Source organism: Azolla caroliniana, unplaced genomic scaffold (assembly GCF_043228905.1).
Source record: "Azolla caroliniana isolate FFs.n. ecotype wild unplaced genomic scaffold, voAzoCaro1.0.p SCAF_12, whole genome shotgun sequence".
Lineage (NCBI taxonomy): Eukaryota > Viridiplantae > Streptophyta > Polypodiopsida > Salviniales > Salviniaceae > Azolla > Azolla caroliniana.
The window spans coordinates 8,302,981-8,322,601 of NW_028230447.1; the positions used below are offsets into that span (position 1 = coordinate 8,302,981).

At 37.8% G+C, this 19,621-nt stretch overlaps 2 protein-coding genes across 2 annotated transcripts; one reads left to right on the top strand and one right to left on the bottom strand.

The window, feature by feature from the left end:
* The first annotated feature begins 275 nt into the window (after positions 1–275).
* Positions 276–9,023, top strand: EMB1895 (ARM repeat superfamily protein). The gene is made up of 7 exons (XM_087328430.1): positions 276–514; positions 4,088–4,536; positions 4,637–4,822; positions 4,979–5,086; positions 5,973–6,173; positions 6,270–8,272; positions 8,457–9,023. Exons 1-7 carry the CDS (start codon positions 439–441, stop codon positions 8,965–8,967), a joined length of 3,534 nt encoding a protein of 1,177 aa, XP_087184556.1. The 5' UTR covers positions 276–438; the 3' UTR covers positions 8,968–9,023.
* Positions 9,024–16,364: 7,341 nt separating this feature from the next.
* LOC147857029 (uncharacterized) lies at positions 16,365–19,558 on the bottom strand. Its single transcript, XM_087328602.1, has 3 exons — positions 19,431–19,558; positions 18,461–19,108; positions 16,365–17,591 (listed from the first exon to the last, which is right to left on the bottom strand). The coding sequence occupies exons 2-3, from the start codon at positions 18,668–18,670 to the stop codon at positions 16,548–16,550; spliced, it is 1,254 nt and encodes a 417-aa protein (XP_087184728.1). The 5' UTR covers positions 18,671–19,108; positions 19,431–19,558; the 3' UTR covers positions 16,365–16,547.
* Positions 19,559–19,621: the final 63 nt, after the last annotated feature.

Genomic DNA, 19,621 nt, shown 5'->3' on the forward strand with positions numbered 1-19,621 from the left:
CTTACGTGCCATACTTAAGACACCACTCAGAAGGTCAAAATTGGTCTGTTTATGGACGATAAAAATTCTAATTCTAATTCTCGGCTTGGTGGTTTACACCCAAATTCGTTCCTTGCCATGGGCAGCTAGGCCACATGTCATAGCTTGCAACCGGTATCCCTTAGGATATTAAAAATTTGTCTATGTATGTATGGATGTTTATATCTATCTATCTTTGGAAATAAAGAGAATCTCAGAGGGGTATTGCCAGGAAATAAAGAGAATCTGAGGGGGGGTATCCATCGAGAGCTGTTGTGTGAAATTAGAGAAGACATGGTGGTGCTGCTGGTGTTGTCAGGTGTCTAGTGCTTTTTTGTTTCTCAATTCCCAAGTCTTTTGTTTTCTTCTTTCTGAACAAGGAAGGAGGAAGACAGAAGAGGGAAGAAGAACATCGGAAAGATGGATGAAATCCCAGCTGCAAGTGCTATGCAATGGAATCTAGACTTGGACCGAGGCTTAAGGTCTCAGAAAACAGGTAAACCATTTCTTCTCTATATAAATACATATGCATATATGTCTACGGATATATGTATATGTATATGTCCTGTATTTCTTAAAAAGGAAGAGTGACAGAGATATCTTGCATTTGTATGTTGTAACAAATATGAGACCTAAAAATAGATGAAAATTGCTTTAGCTCCTCAAAAGATGAAGAAGAAAATTTTGTACGCACACATGCATACATGCATATGTATGCATATAATATGTAAACATGAGTAACTGGTACCAATCAGGAGATGTTCCTGCTCACTGGATAGAGGATCATAGATGTCTTTGGATTATCCAAGAAACAATGATCTTCATTGAGCTCAATGGGGGTTGCATGCAGGGTGTCTCTTAGCATATCTGTGGTTGTGCCAACATTTCATATTATCTAGGAAACAATGATCGGCATTGAGGGTGTCTTACATATTGCAAGCTATGCTAACACGTGATTGTTAATGTCAGCCATTGCTTCAAAGGAAATGTGCAAAACTATTGGAAATGCAGACTTCGTGACATGAACGTGTTAAAAATCAAAGAAGGTTGTTGGGGGCAGGGGAGAGAAAAATATATATTAATGTCTATTAGAGGCCAAAATATGCCTATGAGTCAAATCATTATTACAAATATGGGTGAATTCATGTTACCCATAACTGAAACAGAAATAAAAGATCTAGGTTTTGTAAAGCTCCATGGTCATGATCTTAATTCAACTAGAGAAATGATTTTAGTGATGTTTGCATGCATGAAGTGCATAATTAATAGAATGAGCTGAGTAATGGTGACTGGACCTGATATCCAAGGTTCTTGCAGTGCATCTGGGTGTGCTTTTGCGGATCAAACAACGGGAGCAATGATCTCCATGATCTGGAGATGTGCCTTATATCTTAGTAATCACCATCCACGTTGTCGCTGGCTTTCTTGAGCTAGTAGAACCATGGACCTATGGAATAAATCAGTACAATGCGACAGTCATTGCTTCCCAAGTGCTAATATAATGGTTGATTCTCTATGCTTTTGAAGTTTGAGTAAGTTTTAGCCAAAGTGTCGTGGGTCAGCCTCTCCATTATTTTTAAATGGTGGTGAAGTTGGCATAGAGAGTGGCATATTTCTTTTTTATGTGCTTTAAGTTCGCTACCTACGCAAAACAAATCCTCATGTTCAATCCCTCTCTCACATAATTTTCAAGAACTTTTGGCTATAGGTATGCAAAGTACTTGTCCTGTTTTAGTCTCGAGTTGGTGGGAGGAAACTCTAAGTTGGCCTATTACTTTACGAGAAGTATGTGGTATGTAGACATCCATGTATCTTGGTCTTTTTATGAATCATCCTCTAAGAACAGAAAATGATCTCTTCAATAGGCCATCTTTGGGGGAAGAGGTTCCCTTAGGGTGATCCAAGGCTTTTGGGTATAGAACTGCCATAGACCTTGCCACAATACTTTGTTTCATTTGTCACTTTTGAGAGAGAGAAAGAAGAAAGAAAGAAAGATATATTAACATCTTTTAAGAGGCCAAAATGGCCTATAAGACCAAACAAGAGATTACATCTTAAGTGTTGTCTCATCTTTGAGAACAACAAATCAAAATAAAATAAATATTACACCATAAATATAAAAGTAAATAAGATAAAAAGAGACAAGGGAATCTGGTTTTCGGCACATGTGAGATTCTCAAGTTAGATATATTATAGCGTTTGTCTTCGAAAGATCTCTAGCATAGGTCGATCCAAAGAGAGAGAGAAAGAAAGAAAGATATATTAATGTCTTTTAAGAGGCCAAAATGGCCTATAAGACCAAACAAGAGATTACATCTTAAGTGTTGTCTCGTCATTGAGAACATTTCAAAATAAAATAAATATTACACAGTAAATATAAAAGTAAATAAGATGAAAAGAAAAGAAACAAGGGAATCTGGTTTTTGGCACATGTGAGATTCTCAAGCTGATATATTTTAGCTTTTGTCTTTGAAAGATCTCTAGCATAGGTCAATCCAAAATGGAAATGTCTCGGAAGCGAGGGAAGCACCTACGATGGCGGGAGATAATGGCTTTCATCTATCAATGGCAAGGGTGTCAGGGTCGTGGTCCATGGAGCCGGGGCTTTTAAGAAAGAAAGAAAGAAAGAAAGACATACTAACGTCTTTTAAGAGGCCAAAATGGCCTATAAGACAAGAGATTACATCTTAAGTGTTGTCGCGTCTTTGAGAACAACAAATCAAAATAAAATCAATATTGCGAGCTAAATATAAAAGTAAATAAGATAAAAAGAGACTACAGAATTTGGTTTTCGGCACACATAAGATTCTCAAGTTAGATATATTATAACTTTTGTATTCGAAGGTCTCCATCATAGGTGGATCCAAAATGGAGAGGTCTCCGAAGCAAGGGAAGCACCTGCAATGGCAGGAGATAAATCATAACAGCCTTTATTTGTCGATGACAAGGGTGGTGAGCTTGTGGTCCATGGGGCCAGGGCCTACGTGCATGACAAATTGCTATTGCTCGATCTATTGTAACCCCCCCTTTGTGTTATGTCTCGGTCAGGAGCCCATTTGTGTATCCCTTGATTGACTTGTAGCATTAGTAGGAGTGATGGGCCTAAAGAAAGTTGTGACTGTTCTTTGTGGATGAGCTGGTGTGGTACTATCGTCATTCAACAACTTTTCCCAATGTCTCTTGAGTTCTAGCAAGAAAAGTCCTAGGCACTGTTGGTTTGAATATTCCATTACCTTACATAGTGAGCCAAAGCCTTGTTTAAGGAGGCAATGGTATCTCCCTCTTATTTCATAGAAGACACTATAGTGGCAAACCTAGTGTTCTTCGAATTCCACTTCTTGATGACACAATTGGCAAATTCTTTCTTGTAGAAGTATTTGTGTATATCTGCCTACCTCAGTCTGTAACTGTGTGATGAAGTTTGCAACTGCCCTATCACACTGCGCAACGCATAGGATAGGTGTATGTCCATATAAGATGACACTTTCGATCTTCATGACATTCTTTATCAAACCTATTTTTTTTTAACTACATTTCTTGATGCATTTCCAAGATGTGTGTTTGGTCAAAAAGCTTTTGTTTGTGCATGAGAAAATTACTTTCTTAAAAGCTTCCCATTTGCATTCTAGTGTGGCACCATGTTAAATCTTTGTCATTTGTAGCATATCTTCAACCATCTTGGAATACATGGGCGCTTGTTCAAGGTTCATGCTCAAATACAATTGTTTATCATCTTCAAAGACCGTCTCACAATCAAACCTATTGATACATTTGAGGTCAATACTTAAAGTACTATGATTGGATTCCGGTGTCCATTCACCAAGTTAGAATTCGTGTATGCAATCTAAAATAACTTTGGAAAGTAGCACATAGTCAATCACGAGAGATAGATAGATAGATATATTATATTATCGTCTTCGGAGGTCAAATATGACCTATGAGAGAGAGAGAGAGAGAGAGAGAGAGAGAGAGAGAGAGAGAGAGAGAGAGAGAGAGAGAGAGAGATATTAACATCTTTTAAGAGGCCAAAATGGCCTAGAGAGAGAGAGAGAGAGAATTTAAATGTCAGGTTCTCAATATGAGGCTATTTTGAAGCTGGCTCTTCGGATTCAGCAATGGAGTAGAGAGCCTCCTGCATCACCAGTGATAGCTAGCCTATATAAATTGGAAATGGGACAAGAACAAGCATTCTTAAATGCTATTATGATGCACCTTATGGAAGCTTTCAGAAGTGGTGACAACTTTACAAGGCTGTGCATATTGAAGGTTTTATTGCTAGAGATGAAAAGTCGGAAAAATGGTGGAAAAAATCTGCATGGGAAAGCCTTAATAACAAATGAGAGGATTTCAAATCATGCAGAGGTTCTAAAGCGTGTCAAGGCAATCATAACAAGTGGAGATCATACAGCAAAAGCATTGGCATTGTTAGTAGTTGGTTGTTTGGCTGAACTTGCAAAAGATAGTGTAGACTTGCATAGACTTGTCTTTGAAGCTATAAACTCACCATATGAATGTGAAGTAAGTACTTTGGTAGTTATATTTTTATTCTTTTGGTAGCCATAGCATCTGTTTCTGAATTCATTTAAACCTAAAACATATTTTTCACATCTTTCTGCAGGTTAGAGCTGCTTTATGTACGTTGGGTTGCTTTTGTGAAATTTCAGATCATTTTTCATTATTAGCATTGGATCGAATTAGTGATATTTTGAATGCTATGAACACGCCTACAAAAGTGAGAATCCAAACTATTTTTGTGCTTCCTCACATGCATGTTTCACAAGAAGTCTCTATGAAGGCCTTTGAGGTTAGCATTCCACAATATGCTTATTCATATTCCAAAGATGTTGTATCTATCAAAGAGATAATCCTTCGAAAATGTTTTTGTAAACAATTAAAAAAGGTATTTCAGTACACAGCCTTTAAATAGTGTCTTTTTTTAAACATAACATGTTTCTTCCAGGTCGGAAAAGCTCTAATGCTTAGAATGCCAGTCGAGGATGTGGTGTTTCCTATGCTGGAATCACTTTCGAGGCTTGCTTCAAAATCTAGCATAATACTTGCAGAACAGGTTTTGCTCTTGTAACGTGTTGATTATTTTCATGTTTGTATATACTTAGTAGGTTGTTTAAGGATGTTCATTTTATCTCAAAGCAAAGAAAAATCTACAAGCCGGTTGTTGAGACTATCATGTGCACATTTAAAGGATTCTAATACCCTAAACCACATTACCCTTTCTTTTGTGTTTAATCCTTTCTGAAAGGGAACACGTCTGTTATGAATGCAAATGATATTCAAATGGAAACCAATTCCTAAGTTCCTGAAGGAATGGAACAAATTGGCAATTTAACTGTTTGAAGCTTTATGATAATAAGGCCAGCATGGATTTGTTTCAAAGGAAGATGGTGAAATTTTGGAGGATATTTTTGATAATCATGCAGTAAAAATATATCACTTCGAGAAAATAGGCATAAAATAAATCTTGAATTTTTTTTATTCTACATACCTTGTGTTACTGTATCACAATTTCTATTCATGTGCTGGAAATACAAACAATTTCCCACCCCACTTTTAATCTAATTATCCTATATATGCATGATTCTCATGTTCTTTCCAAGAGACATCACTTCCAGAAAATAGGCATAGAATAAATCATGAATTTGTTTATTTTACATATCTTGTGTTACTGTATCACAATTCCTATTCATGTGCTGGAAATACACAATTTCCCACCCACTTTTAATCTAGTTATCCTATCTATGCATGATTCTCATGTTCTTTCCTTTAACAACTGTCTGAATTAGAAGAAAGGTAAGTGTAAGACAAGGATATCATCATCCAACAAAATTTAACTATATATTAAAATTCCTTTTGAAAGTATTTGCATGAGAAAAACAGTTCTGTTTTTTAAATTTGGACGTAAGTTCACTATACAATTCAGGTATCCACTTGTGCAGGTGGATTTACTATTAAAATATATCTGTTCAGATCCTCGTTCCACTGTACATGTAGTTGCATTGAAATGCCTTGCAAGGCTTGCCAGAAAGTGTAGAGGGAGAATCAGAAATGGGGAAACAGTACCAATAATGCTTAGCATATTGGAAAATCCTCAAAAACCATTTCACTTGAAGGCATTGTCACTGCAGACTTTGAAAGCGGTATAATCTTCAACAAATAAACCGTCTTTTCTTTCACTTGTTATTTTTGTGGAAATTATAAATGGTTTTTGGTATGTATGTTTCTTATTTTTTCAGTTGTTCCCTTTTGCCATCATGGCTGGTGATGCTGATCATTTAACAAGGTTACTGTCTATTGCTGAACTTTCTGCAATGCGTTCTGATTGGCAACAAGTTAAACCTGTTCTTGGGCTTTTAGTGGATCTTATATATGATTTAAATAAGATGAGGCCAGAAGTTATACAAAAGGCAGATATACAAATGGGGCTTCATAAATTTTCCCTTTCTCAAGATGCTGATGTTGACATGATACCATCGACATCAAAGGCGAGTGATGCTATTTATGCACTAGATCTTCCAGCCCGATCTGCTCTATTGATTTGTGATCATTTAGCTCTATTAGCTAATTCATGGGATCAACAAGGACTCAAGAATGTGGAATTGGATGAATTATTAGAAAAAACTGCGTCAAATGGCACTGGGCTAGAAGAAAGATGCCAATATTTGTGTACACTTATGTTAAAATTAGCAAAGGGTTCTACTGGTACTGCTTATGTGATTGTTGATTGCCTTTGTGGAATGGTTGAAGCTTTTCTAAACGAGCTTCAGAAGTTGGAAAATAATCAAGGGAACAGGAACAATTCAATGCCAGAAGAACATGCAAAAGGATTAAATCCAGCTGAATCTGTTTCTAAGAAAAGTAGAACACAGTCCAAAGTACTTATCACCAGATCACCTCTTTTAAAAATCATGTGCCTTTGTATTAGAGATTGTGGGCTTGTATCCATGTTTGAAGAAGAGTGTTTAAGAAAGACTGTTAGAAGATTAAACATGTTTACATCCCATGCCATAAATGCTAATGTTTCTACTAATGTCTCCAATAGCCTTCTGCCGATTCTCTTGAAATGCAAAAGCTATGCTATGCCTAAAGAAGCTGGATTAATATCAAACAAGATCTATGGCATCGCAGAATCTTTCCTAAAAGAGGGAGATTATTGGTCAGCATATAAAGTCGCGACTCTTGTTGCGTGCAATGGTCTTTGGATTGGGTTTAAACCACTAATTGAACAGATTTCATGCAAAGCTCAATCGGGAGGTTCTTTGTTTTGGTTAAAATCCCTTGCGGGAATCTACGCTTTTGAATCAAGCATACAATGTGAATGTGATAAAATCAAGTATGCAAATGCTAGCAGTGATTTAATGTTGCTAGATACATATACCAAGCAAATTTCAAGTGATTCTTTGACTCTGAACATGGGGAAAGCTATAGCACAATCGCTATCAAGTGTTCATTCAGCAGAAAGCTCACTTGCAGCTGGTTCTAAGCTTCACAGAAACTTTGAATTTCAACGTCAGTTGCTAGCGCTAAGAGTTTCATTTATTCATGCTTCTGGAGAGTTACTTGGTTTGTTAGGGCCAATTTGTGTAGATTTCAAGGCATCTGATGTGGATTTGGTATGTAGTTCCACGATAGATGTCTCCTCCCTAGATGATGACTCCATGAAACCATTGATTTCTGGCATTCAGGCAGTTGCAATGAAAGCGAAGACAATTGCCACACAGCTTTGGAAGTTAGCAGCTTCTTTTGACATTGTTCGTGTGTCAAATTTGGGTATAGATAATACCAGTGCAAATCAGTTATGCCTAGCTGCACTAGGTTGCTCTTTTATATCATTTTGCACCATATACTGCCTATCAGATTTTCAAGGATCCAATATGGAGAAGGATTTAAGCTCACTTTCTAGAAGAGATTCTGTTGTCAATGATTTATACCATCGTGTCAATGGGATTGGAAGGGAAGAGTGTCCAGAGCTGCTGTCAATCATGTTAAAGTCTGGGATTATACATGGATCAATGTTGATAGGTAGATGGGATTCTTCTGGTACTATCATGGAGAAGAAAATATTGGAATTTATAATGTGGGCAATCAGAGAGGCTGTGCATCTGCAACAAGATGATATGGACCCAAATCAGAAAGTGTCATGGGTAGCGCTAGCCAGAGGAATGCATAAGCTCAAATATATTGTTGAAAAATGGTTGTGTATTCCATGGGCACTTCCAAAGCACTTCCTTTGTACTAGGTAAGTTCATATCCTTAAGTCGATGGCATATGAATCTATAATAGTTTTTATTTTTAAATAGTTATTTTCTTTCATAATGCTATGAAACGTTAGTGGGACATGTCTAGTAAATGCAAGGAATATTTCCTATTGTTTCTTAATATGAGTATGACTGTCTAACATCAATGTTATTTGTCTACTACAGACCATCCATTGGCATCGAGGTGTTTACGGAGGACAAACCTACTATAGCTCAAGGATCATCAACTCCAATAAACTTGTGCTTTCAAATACGCAATCTTGATATCAATGGGAAGATAAGAGTAAAAAAGCTTTGTTGTGCATTGGTCTTGAAGCCATCCAAGATGCTTCATAAGTTTTATGTTGGATGGAGTTCAAGTTCGTATACAGACATTAAGAATGATTGGAATGAAAGTGACCTCTTATTAGTGGAAGAATTAATGGAAAGGGTATCTAACTTCAACCAGTCAACAACCTTGTGTCGTATAGGTATGGACCTGACACAGATCGTCCAGTGTGATGTGAATGACAAAGGACAAGGCTTTACTTCATGTATGGTAACCACCTCAGATATGGAATGTGGTCTTTTCCACATCAATGTAGTGGCAGTGTGTGTGGATAGTAGAGGTCATGTTTGGATTCTTCATCCTATGACCAATGGACCAACCATAACAGTAATTGCAGCTGCAAAATGAATTGGAACCCAAGTATTGCTAATCCTTATCACTTCATTATCTTTCTTTCATTTATTGTTGGTATATCCTTTCAATCATTTAAATGAATTGTACATCTCTCTCGTCTCCTCCTGTCATTTGTTGGTTGGCTTCTCTCATTTCATGATGAATATCCTTCATAATTTCTCTCCTACATGGAGGCAACATTTCTACTATATATAGTTCCTTGCCATTCCTCTCTCTTACTATGTTGTAAGGAAGCATTTGTTTTACATTATTTAGTAAAGATGGGATTCGAGTGAGGAATGTTTTTTGCATGATAAACACTAAAAACTTACGAGAACTTGCAGGAAATTTATGGCTAGAATTTAATAGGGACTTTAATATAGTGTTGGAAAAACATTTCCTTGTTTTAAGTCATAACAAATAAGAAGTTATGTAATTTCTATCATTTGGTGTCTATAGTCGCGTTCTTGACCAATCACTAACTGCTCATCCTTGTCAATCAAATTCTATGAGATAAAGCCCATGTTCTTAATATTTGAAATTAAATCATAATATTTTAACAAGCAAGCGTGTTAAGTACTTTTTGAAATAGTTGGGGGTTTCCCATCATTATTCAAAATGTATTAGTGTTTTGTAAATTTTTAGAAAATGGTGGGGTATTTTTGTGTTTTTCTCATCACAATATCATGAACTTCTTGCCCTTGTATTCTAAAATGGCAATGTTTCATGGATATTTCAGCAATTTTTAAATAGCTCATGGTATTCTTTAATGGTTTAAATATAGGGACATGTTGGTAATTTGTTACAGAAAACTAGGGTATTTCCTTGTTATTACCATCCATGGTAATATCATGAACTCACTAAGTGTAAAAATTACAACCATCCGTGTCTTAGGTACCTATTTTGATTAAAGTGCATTGAAGATACAACACATGTGCTTCCTATCTTCACATATAAATGTAATTCTTTCAATTTCAATCAATTCCAGCATAAGACAAACACTAATTGAAGAGCATTATACAAGAATATATACAATAACCATTGTTTTCTTTTCGCTTAACCAAAGGAAAGCTTTTTATGTTAGAAAAAAGGACGAGAGAGGCTATCAAGACCTCTTATATAATTTGGCTGAAGTTTATGAATGTTAGCAATAGTGGGCTAATGTTTCCATATCAGTAATTCATTGGAAAAACAAATAGACCAAGAGAGTTGATGCAAAGTATGGAGTTGTAATTTCATAATGGAAAACTACCCCTAGATTTAATTAATTAAAGATAGTATGATGACCTAAAATAAACTTGTTGGAGCTAACTCAACATAAAAACCATGCACAATTTGGTCTTACTATATGATGACCTGAGAATTCCTAAATTCTCAAGACTCTCATTTGGATAAAGTCCAAAAACATAAGAAAGATCGGTATTTCAAAAAATCAATATACTAAAAGAATTAGTTTAGTATTTTGTGTGAGACATGACCACCAAACCTTTTCCAAGCCATGATAGGCTTGCTCATCCAAGGAATTTATCGATGCATCATGAAGCAAATGCAATACATTGCATTTTCTAAGCCATTTCTTCATATCTTGCATCCATCTAGAACCCAAAATTTTGCATTTTTTTTGTTTGAATCTTTTTACTTGTTTACCATGTGATTCTCAAAAGTTAATGTGAGGTTTTTTTTCCTAATCCGAAGCATGTAATGACTATTTATAATTATTGGAAAGTCCTCTTGGACATTTTCAAACTCTTTCTTAGTTGAATTTATAGTTATTATTATCTCATACTTCAATCTCCATAGAAAAGCACTAGTGAGTATTTCGTCAAAACCTAACATTGAATTTCTCCACCATTGTTATCCTCTCAAATGAGTAGCAAGCCCTCTTTCTCACGTCTAAGTAGTTGATAGCACATCCGTTCCATCTATTGTTGAAGTTTTTACAGTTTCATGAGGCTCATAATTGTAGACAATGTTTATTTTGCATCTTCACTAGCATAATCTTTTGCTTTGGAGCTAGTCTCTAAAACTTACTAGCTTACTATGCATGAAAAACTTTTCCAATACACTTAAAAAACTTTGCACATGTTCTAGAGTGTTTGTGAAAGGCACCGCATCATATGCATACAACAAAAGCATTATAGCTAAAATGGCATCTTCTTCAATGCCTTCTTGCCTCACAAACTAGCCAACCATTTATTCCAATTGATCAATGCATAAACCAAAGAGAGTTTATGAGAATGGACATCCTTGCTTAAACACAAATAGTGTACGTGAAAAAATTGAAATTCCATCTACATCATAGATCTGTTGAGATAACACGCACATGTGTGCATTAAAGGCCACCTCCCTTGTCATAGCTTTGAAAATGAGATTAAAGTATGGGGCAACAATATCTACAAGTCTACTTGGAAGGAGTTTGAAAATGTTCAAAAGGTTTTCCTTAAAATGTTCTTATAAGTCAAGCCACAAACACCATACATGTGCCTGTTTATTGATAATAGATTATTCCCCACTTAGGTCATGACCATAGAAAGCGTGATTGAGTGTATGAGTAAGGTTTTAAAAGAACCTCACTTCAACGTCTTAGGCTCGCATGAGAAGCAAGTAAAAATATTCAAAAGACACTCAAAAGAAAAAGATTGTGTTTCAGAATGATACAAGATATGGAGAATTGGTTGGAACAAAGGGATGTGTTATATTTGCTTTGTACAAAAGGTCGAGAAGAAGCTAGTTGTTGACTGCCCAACACATCAACAAAGACACAAGTGCCCCCCACGACACAACCAACCCAGCCTAGAAGTTCCACGTAGTTAATAGATGCTCTCTAAGGTGGAGAGTTCCATTGTATGAATTCTGACACACTCTACCATGTGATTAACAATTAAAGACCTTGTACACTTCACTTGCCTTTGAGAATTGTCCACATTCTATTCATTTGCTTCAACTTTCATATATAAACTTGATCTTTTCTTTCTCTAAACCATTTTCCTCAAACATTACTCTACACAATGAAAACCTTCGAGCCACCATATGTTGACTCAAATTTGTGTTTCTCCACAAAGTCATTTAGGAGTACCTTTTCAATAGCCGTTTTTTTTATCGTGGCAATAGTGGAAGATAATTAACTACATCTCCATGTATCCCTTTGCAAAATTGATCCATAATAGAATGAATGGAAGTTGATTGAGCTTCCTCAAAACTCACATTAAAATCCTTCATCAAGCCCTTGTTGACCACTCATAACAAAAGCAAGCAACAATGGCAACAATAACCTTTGTTCTTCTGATGCGTATATACCAATGAATCATAATATTTTTCCTTCACAAAAAAGTTGCATCACTATACATCTACCAATATCATCTTTAAACATGATTTTTGGATGATATTGCTTCATAATAAACATCAAAATCCCTAAATAATCAACTTGAGCTCAACGTGCATAGCATAATGTATAATCTTTAATATAAATAAATAGCCTATTAGGTCTATATTCTTTATGCATGATTGATCTTCTCTACAAGAAGCATTAAAATCCCGTATCAATAATCCTAGTTGACCATTCCTCTATGCAAAAAACATGAATTGTAGCAATAATGTCCTTCTTGTGATACATTCAATATGTATATATGTACCAACTTACCATAATATTTTTCCTTCATAGAAAATTTGCACCACTATAAATCTACCAAGATCATCTTTAAAAAATATTTTTGGATGATGTTGATTCCTGATAAACATCACAATCCTTGAGTAATCAACTTAAACTCTACCCACGTAACATAATGTATAACCCTTTATACAAATGATTAACTCATCAATTTTATGTTATTTATGTTCCATTCACATAGAACAACCCATGCTCGTTATGCACCACTACACATAATATCCCATTGATTATTTGTCAAAGCATTCCTCAACTCATGCATCTTATCTTACATCAGGCACATGTCCCTCACACTTCATTCCATCTCACATCTCACATCTTACATTCCATGTTGTGACCTTTGTATTTTATTCTTCACTTTAGTTCTAGATATTTTCCTCTTCTTTACAACCAGTGTTTCTACCAAAACATGGAAGAAATCTCTCAAAATTGCCTAGGAATTATGACGGGAAGGTAATTTTGTTGAAGTCAACGCACCCCTTTGTGTTTTTTGTACCGTCTTTTGTTTATTCCATAGATTACACAAATTTCCCTTATTATCAAAATATAATCACTTTGGGAACTCACCTTGATGACCCAAATTTTTATTACACTCAAAACTGACATGTTGCACCGATAATTTCTTCCTCTCAATTGATTAATTCCAACCATTCTTATTATTTTTCCTCATCCTTCTAAGGAACACCCGCTATCGAAATTTATTCTTCAAATGCATGACATTGTGTTCACTTATTTGCTCCAACATTAACAACACTAGATGCTTATTTTGCTCTAACGTTAACATTAGATGTCTGTCATGGTGCAATGAATCCTTGTGGACCATCCAAAGTATATTATTTTCCAAACATACTTTTGAAGATGTTCTCTCTTTCACGCAATTTGTTCTATTATCTTCAAATAGTTGCTTAACAATGCTTACATGGTACCAAAGCATGAGGGTTAACACGTAGCCTACTTTCATCGATTGCTTGTGTTCCTTGTGTATTGTTGAAGCCGTTCATATTAAAATAGACACATCTACATCTACATAGTCTCCTATTTACTATTGCAAGGAGTAAATAATTGTTCACAACTTTAGGAGGCTCAAGCATTGTCCAATGAAGATAACAACCTATGTTTGCAAAGAGTGGACAATATTAAATTTTGAGGAATGTATTGAATTATTGTAAGCAAACTCCCAAATATGTATTTTGTCAACCTAATCATCCTGCTGTTAGTTTATGAAACAAGGAGAATACTCCTCTAACATCTTATTTCTATACTTTCATCGGGTGTCATTTTACATGTGATAGCTTTGAGAGTCTAAAAGAAATATTCAGAAGTGTGAGCAAGTGTTTCCAAAATTTTCAGACAAAGATTAGAGACAAGAGTAACATTAGACAACCAAACATAGATGAGATAAATGGAGAAATAAAGGTTAATAAGACAATGAGCTAATGTCATATGAAAGTAGAGATCAACTAGGGGACTAGGGGAGCCCCTTTTGTCCACTTTACATAAACTATGCATGAATTTTGCATGAAGCTTCTCAAGACTTCACAACCTCACAATAGACTTTAAAAATCCGTAAGAGATGTTAACCTTACCACAAAATACACCTCCCATCCGATATATAGATAGAACCTTACAATCCTCCATTGGTGATTGTGCTACCTTTGACCGATGGCCTTTGATGAGAGCCTGTTTGTGCCAAATCCCATAAGTGCAGAAAACACAATGGCATATTCCCTTCATTCTTGGGAGAAGTTCAAAGAAAAATTTAGAATTTAAGATATTTGATTATAGAGGAAGACTCAATGTATGGACTTAAATCAAGGTAAGGTCCCACACAAAAAAAAACTATTCGATTGATTTTCTTTGTGATGTAAGAAACCATTTGAATTTGGACACAAATGTGAGTTTGTTACCCTAGAAATGAAATATGCAAGCATGAAGTTTAAAGTGATCTCGATCATAGTACGTAAAATTCGTGTTCGTCTAGTTTAACATTCGTTTTCCTACGTTGGAAAACGAATGCGAATGTTATCCAAACATTCGTGTATTTTTTTTCCCACTTTTTTAATGTTTTTTGTTGTTTTTTTTTCATTCTTAGGCTTATCTACCTCATAATAAATAGTTAATCCAAAAGTATGGTATTTATCATTCTTTGAGGGTGTTTTTCTTTCGCGAATGATTGAACCATTCACGAATGAGAATGCACGTATGGTACGTATGGTTCATACTATGATCTCGATCACTTGGTTCCATCTTGCTAAACATTTTCTTATTTCTAATATTTAGAAAATATGGAAACATTTAAGAGAGGCTGGCTAGTGAAGTGGTTTTGGTTTCTAGTACCCCTCTATTGACAAGTTTGCAGTGTACATCTATTGAAGTTTCCTAGGTATGGAAGTGATGAAGTTCCAACCCAAATTGTTCCATTTGGCTTCATGGGTTAAGATACAAGTGCACTGGAAGCTTAACTTCACACATCTCCTAAAGCCTAGCATAGACATAGATCAAGTGTTTGAGCTCTGAAACTTCTTACCAACCCGAAGTGTGCGGGCTCTGAACATGTCCCAACCTCATGTGAAGTTGGATGAGGTCCAACGCGGACACTAACTAGTGTGATTTTTGAAATTGATTTGGATGCTCTCCACTTGCTTACCAATAGGAAGGTCAACTTAGGAGAACTGTGACGGAAGAACTTAAAGGTAAGGTCAAGTGGTGTTGCCATATTAGTAAATTACTTCCTAGCATTTTTTCAACTCCAATCCACCTAAAGGTCAATACACTAAACAAGATCACACATTTTTAGAGCTTACCCTAGGCTCATCAGATTAACTCCATAAGATGGTATGGGGGGGTCATTGGGTCTTGTTATTCATTTATTACATGTGCAGGTTCCAAGGTCTCATGTAGGGTCCCATACTCATAGCCATTTCAACACATACATATGTATTGGAATGAATTAGTAGGTACTAGGGGAAGAGGTGGTAGTGCTGCTGTTTCCATTCCAATTTTGACATAACAAAGAATGAATGGCATTTATAATAAACATACAGTAGAGGGGGGGTTAGTATTCTTTTGGAGACAGACTTAATGAAGAAGCCCAAGCGCCATACCAATGGCTAGACCAAAAAGAAAACTTAGTACATACACGAAGAAATTTCTGTCAGTTTCAATATGAGAGTTACAAAGCACTCCTCTGAGAGAGTTGAGGATCCTTCCTAGCGATGACTACACACAAAGGGAAAGTTCTCAGAGGGGTGTTGGAGATTCCATTGGAGGAAGCTTTTCGGAGTACATGGTCATGGAGAGATCATGAAGAAGGGCATTATATTAGGAATCCAATTACATTGTGGAACACAGTAATGGGGGCTGGCATGAATCCATCCATTCATCATGATCAGGAGGTGATTGATTGATTACAACAGTATGTATGTATGTATGTGAAAGGAGTTGTGGATTAGCAATCGCAATGAGATATATAGATAGTTCCTACATACTACTGAAGATGGTGACTGACTACTACTAGTGGTGGTGAGTGAGTGCAGGAAGAGGATTAAAAATGAAAAACAAATAAAAAAAAGCAAAACAAAAAAGACGAGAAAAAATAAAACACAGATTAAATGTACAAGTTTCCAAAAGAAACAAAATGACCTTTTTTTTTTAAAATTTTGTTGTTTTTTTAAGAAAAAGAAGAAGGCACGTGCGAGCTACAGAATGTGGAAAACCAAAATGAATTAGAAGCGTGTGAGGCGGGGTCCCAAATCATCAAAAAAACAAAAAACAAAAAACAAAAACAAAATTGTTTGATTTCATTTCTCTTGTTTTTGTTTTTTTTGCTCTTTCTGCGTTTTGCTTTTTTGCATGCCCAATTTCCTCCTGTTGTTGTTGTTGTTTGTTTTTTTGTGTGTTTTGGAGGGATAGAAAGAAGGATATATTAATATTAGGAAGCAGGGTGGAGAGGTTGATGATGGTGATGGTGATGGTGGTGGTGGTTTGGGGAGGCAAGGGGAGAGTTGTGGTTAGAAGCACGAGCTTCTTGGAAGAAGTAGGAGCTGCTGCTGCTGTTGTTGTTGTTGTTGTTGTTGGAGAGCATGATTGGGTGGCGGTTCGATCCGCCACCGCCGGCTGCCGGGGGGCCTCCTGCCGCCGCCGATGATGATGATGGAGACTGCAAATCTTGCTGCAGATGGTGGTAATACGTGAAAATAGACTGCGGCGGGTAGCACGAATTCATGGGCGGCGGATGCATCATCATCATCATATTGTTCAAGCTCATCATCCCAGTGGTGTTTGGATCATTGTCCTCCTCGATTCCTCCGGGCGGGGTGTCGGTCAGTAGTAGGTTGTGTTGTTGCGCACACACCGAAGGGTCGTAGTTCCCATTCGTGGTGGGAAAGATATTGGCGGAAGGAGGAGGAGGAGGAGGAGGAGGAGGGGGATTGATGGTGGTAGTGGTGGTGGCAGTAGCGGTGGTGGTGTCGGAGGAGGGCATGTAATACGAAGGAGCCCCGGATTGAGAGGAGGCCGATTGGTAGACCTCGCTAGAGGCCGGTGATGCGAATGGCGAAGGGAACGGCGACGCAAGAAAGGGGGCCAATTTGCCGGCGCCGGCCATCACCGTCCCCGAGGCCGAGGCCGAGGAGGGGTCAAACATGGAGCCGCCGCCCGGACACCGCCGGGGGGAAGCCGTACGGCTGCAATCTCCGCCGCCGCCGCCGAAGAGAGGCTCCCCAGCCCCTGCCCCTGCCCCTGCCAATGGCATCATCATCACTCCTCGCGACGGGCGGTTGAACAGCCCGCCTGTGGCCGCCGCCGCTAACAAGCTTCCTAGTGGGTCGCTATTCTTCGCTCCTCCTCCTCCTCCGCCGCCGCCGCCGCCGCCGCCGCTCAAGCTCTCCCACACCTCGCTTGCTGAGGCCGATGTACGGTACGTCCCGCTGCCGCCAAACGCTGCACCGATTCCGGCGTCGCCGCCGTGGCCTATCTGACGTACGGAAAACAATCAACAAAAAACAAAGGATTTGAGGTGTCCCCATCAAGAAAGAATTAGTAGTACGGCCAAAACTTCTTCTTCTTTTTTGTGTGTGTGTGTGTGTGTGTGTGTGTGTGTTTGGGATTTCCGAGGAAAGCACAAGCGCACGCGCCTTTTTTTTCTGTGCAGAGTTTTTATCTGTTTTTGTTTCTTTTGACGTGAAAGCCAAATCATTAATACGTGAGGGGGGAAATGGGTGATTGATGATATGGGACGAACTAGGATCAAATTAAGAGACACTCACTCACTCACTCACTCACTCTCTGCAGTTCATGGCATCGAAAATCAAGAGTAAAATTCACAAATCAAGCTGTGCGACAGCTAAAATTATAACAAGCTGTTTGGGCGTACATATTACTAAGACAGTAAGGTAATGCAGGCGATGGCATTACATTACGGAGATTTTTTTTTTATTTTTTAAAAAAACCTTGGTTAGCCCTGCACAATTGGGTCGGAGATTAGCCTATCGGACAGAGCCCTAATTTCCCGACGAGAGATCAAAGAGAAGCAAACACAGAAAAAGAAGAAGAATCAAAGACAGACATATGAAGATAGAAGAAATTAAAGCCACACAATATAGGCGAAGACAAATTAAAGACGTTAAGTAGGCCGGAGCGGAAGAAAGAATTGAACAGAATGCAGAATGATTGGCTGAAACGGAGTGGACGAATGAATTGAACCGAATGCAGAATGATTGGCTGAAATGGGAGTGGAAGAATTGAATTGAATTGAACAGAATGCAGAATGATTTGACTGAGACGGAGCGAAAGAATTGAATTGAACACATGAATCAGGGAAAGCAAGGTAGGAATTGTAGAAACCTGTGACGCGCGATAAGTGGTACCGTCGGGGTGGACGATCCATCCTGCTTCTGCAGCCAAGCACCGGAGGACCTCGTTGATGTCTGCGCGAGGAGCCAAGTTGTAGCCGCCATGCTTCCTTAGACCCTGGAAAATCTTCGTCGTTATGGCCCGTCGATTCCTCTCCCTCATCTTCGTCTTCTCTTTCTCGCTGGCACTAAGCTTCGTCATGGCGCACTCCTCTTGTCTTGTCTTCTCTTCTCGTATCTTCTCTTCTCTCTCACTGACCTAGCTCCGATCTTTGAGGTTCTATGGCTTCGTCCATGCTTGCTGTGGCAGTAGACCAAGCTCTGTGCTTGCTGTTTCTTCGTTTCTCCTTCCTTCCTTCTTTCATTCCATCGCTCTTTCCCTCCTCAGATCTTCTTCCTTCTCGTTTTCTTCTTGTATAGATTAATCTCCACTTCTCAAGTTTCCCTATGTCATTCTCTGATTTGACTCTCAGAATCTTGTCCTTTTCTTCCCATCACGTTGAAGCTTCGCGTTTGCTACGTGCAGAATTTCTGCGTCGCGGACCAGATTTTACTTTACTTCTGAAGCAGATCGAACAATCGGAAGTATATTCCCAACTCGCGTGCTGTTGCTGATCCGAGGCATCGAGATTTCAGAAGCCTCCGTAGTGGCCATAACTTACCTGTCAATCAAAAGTCTGGTGTTCTTCCACCGCACTAAATTAAGGATGAAGAAATAATGGAGAAAAAAGGGTGCAGAAGTAAGAATTGAGAATGCAGACGAGAAAGAGAGAACGACGAAACGGAGAAGAAGGATTAGGGATGAATTGAAGAAGGGAAGGAGGAAATTTTTTATGGCGGAGCAGAATGCAGAAATGAAGAATCGACGTTGAACACAGGAAGGGATTTACAGAATGCAGGGATAATCGAAGATCAAAATGAAGAAGGATCAGGATTCAGGAGGAAGAAGAAGGAATATTTACATTACAGAGATGGATATGGCGGTATATACCTCTGCAAATAGCTCTGAGGAGTTCTGAGATGTGGCAGAGGAGTTGCAGGCAGACTGCGCGCAGAGACCAAACAGAAAAACAAAAAATAGAAAAGAAAAAGAAAAAACAGGGGCAGAAGAAATCTCCTGAAATTTCATGGATTTTAATAAAATCTCAACCTT

Excerpts from the sequence above, each read along its gene's own strand:
- EMB1895 (XM_087328430.1), top strand. The coding sequence starts at position 439 with ATGGATGAAATCCCAGCTGCAAGTGCTATGCAATGGAATCTAGACTTG. Across the intron at positions 4,823-4,978 it reads TCTCTATGAAGGCCTTTGAG|GTCGGAAAAGCTCTAATGCT; the intron begins GTTAGCATTCCA and ends TGTTTCTTCCAG. Across the intron at positions 8,273-8,456 it reads AAGCACTTCCTTTGTACTAG|ACCATCCATTGGCATCGAGG; the intron begins GTAAGTTCATAT and ends TGTCTACTACAG.
- LOC147857029 (XM_087328602.1), bottom strand. The coding sequence starts at position 18,670 with ATGACGAAGCTTAGTGCCAGCGAGAAAGAGAAGACGAAGATGAGGGAG. Across the intron at positions 17,592-18,460 it reads CCACTTATCGCGCGTCACAG|ATAGGCCACGGCGGCGACGC; the intron begins GTTTCTACAATT and ends TCCGTACGTCAG.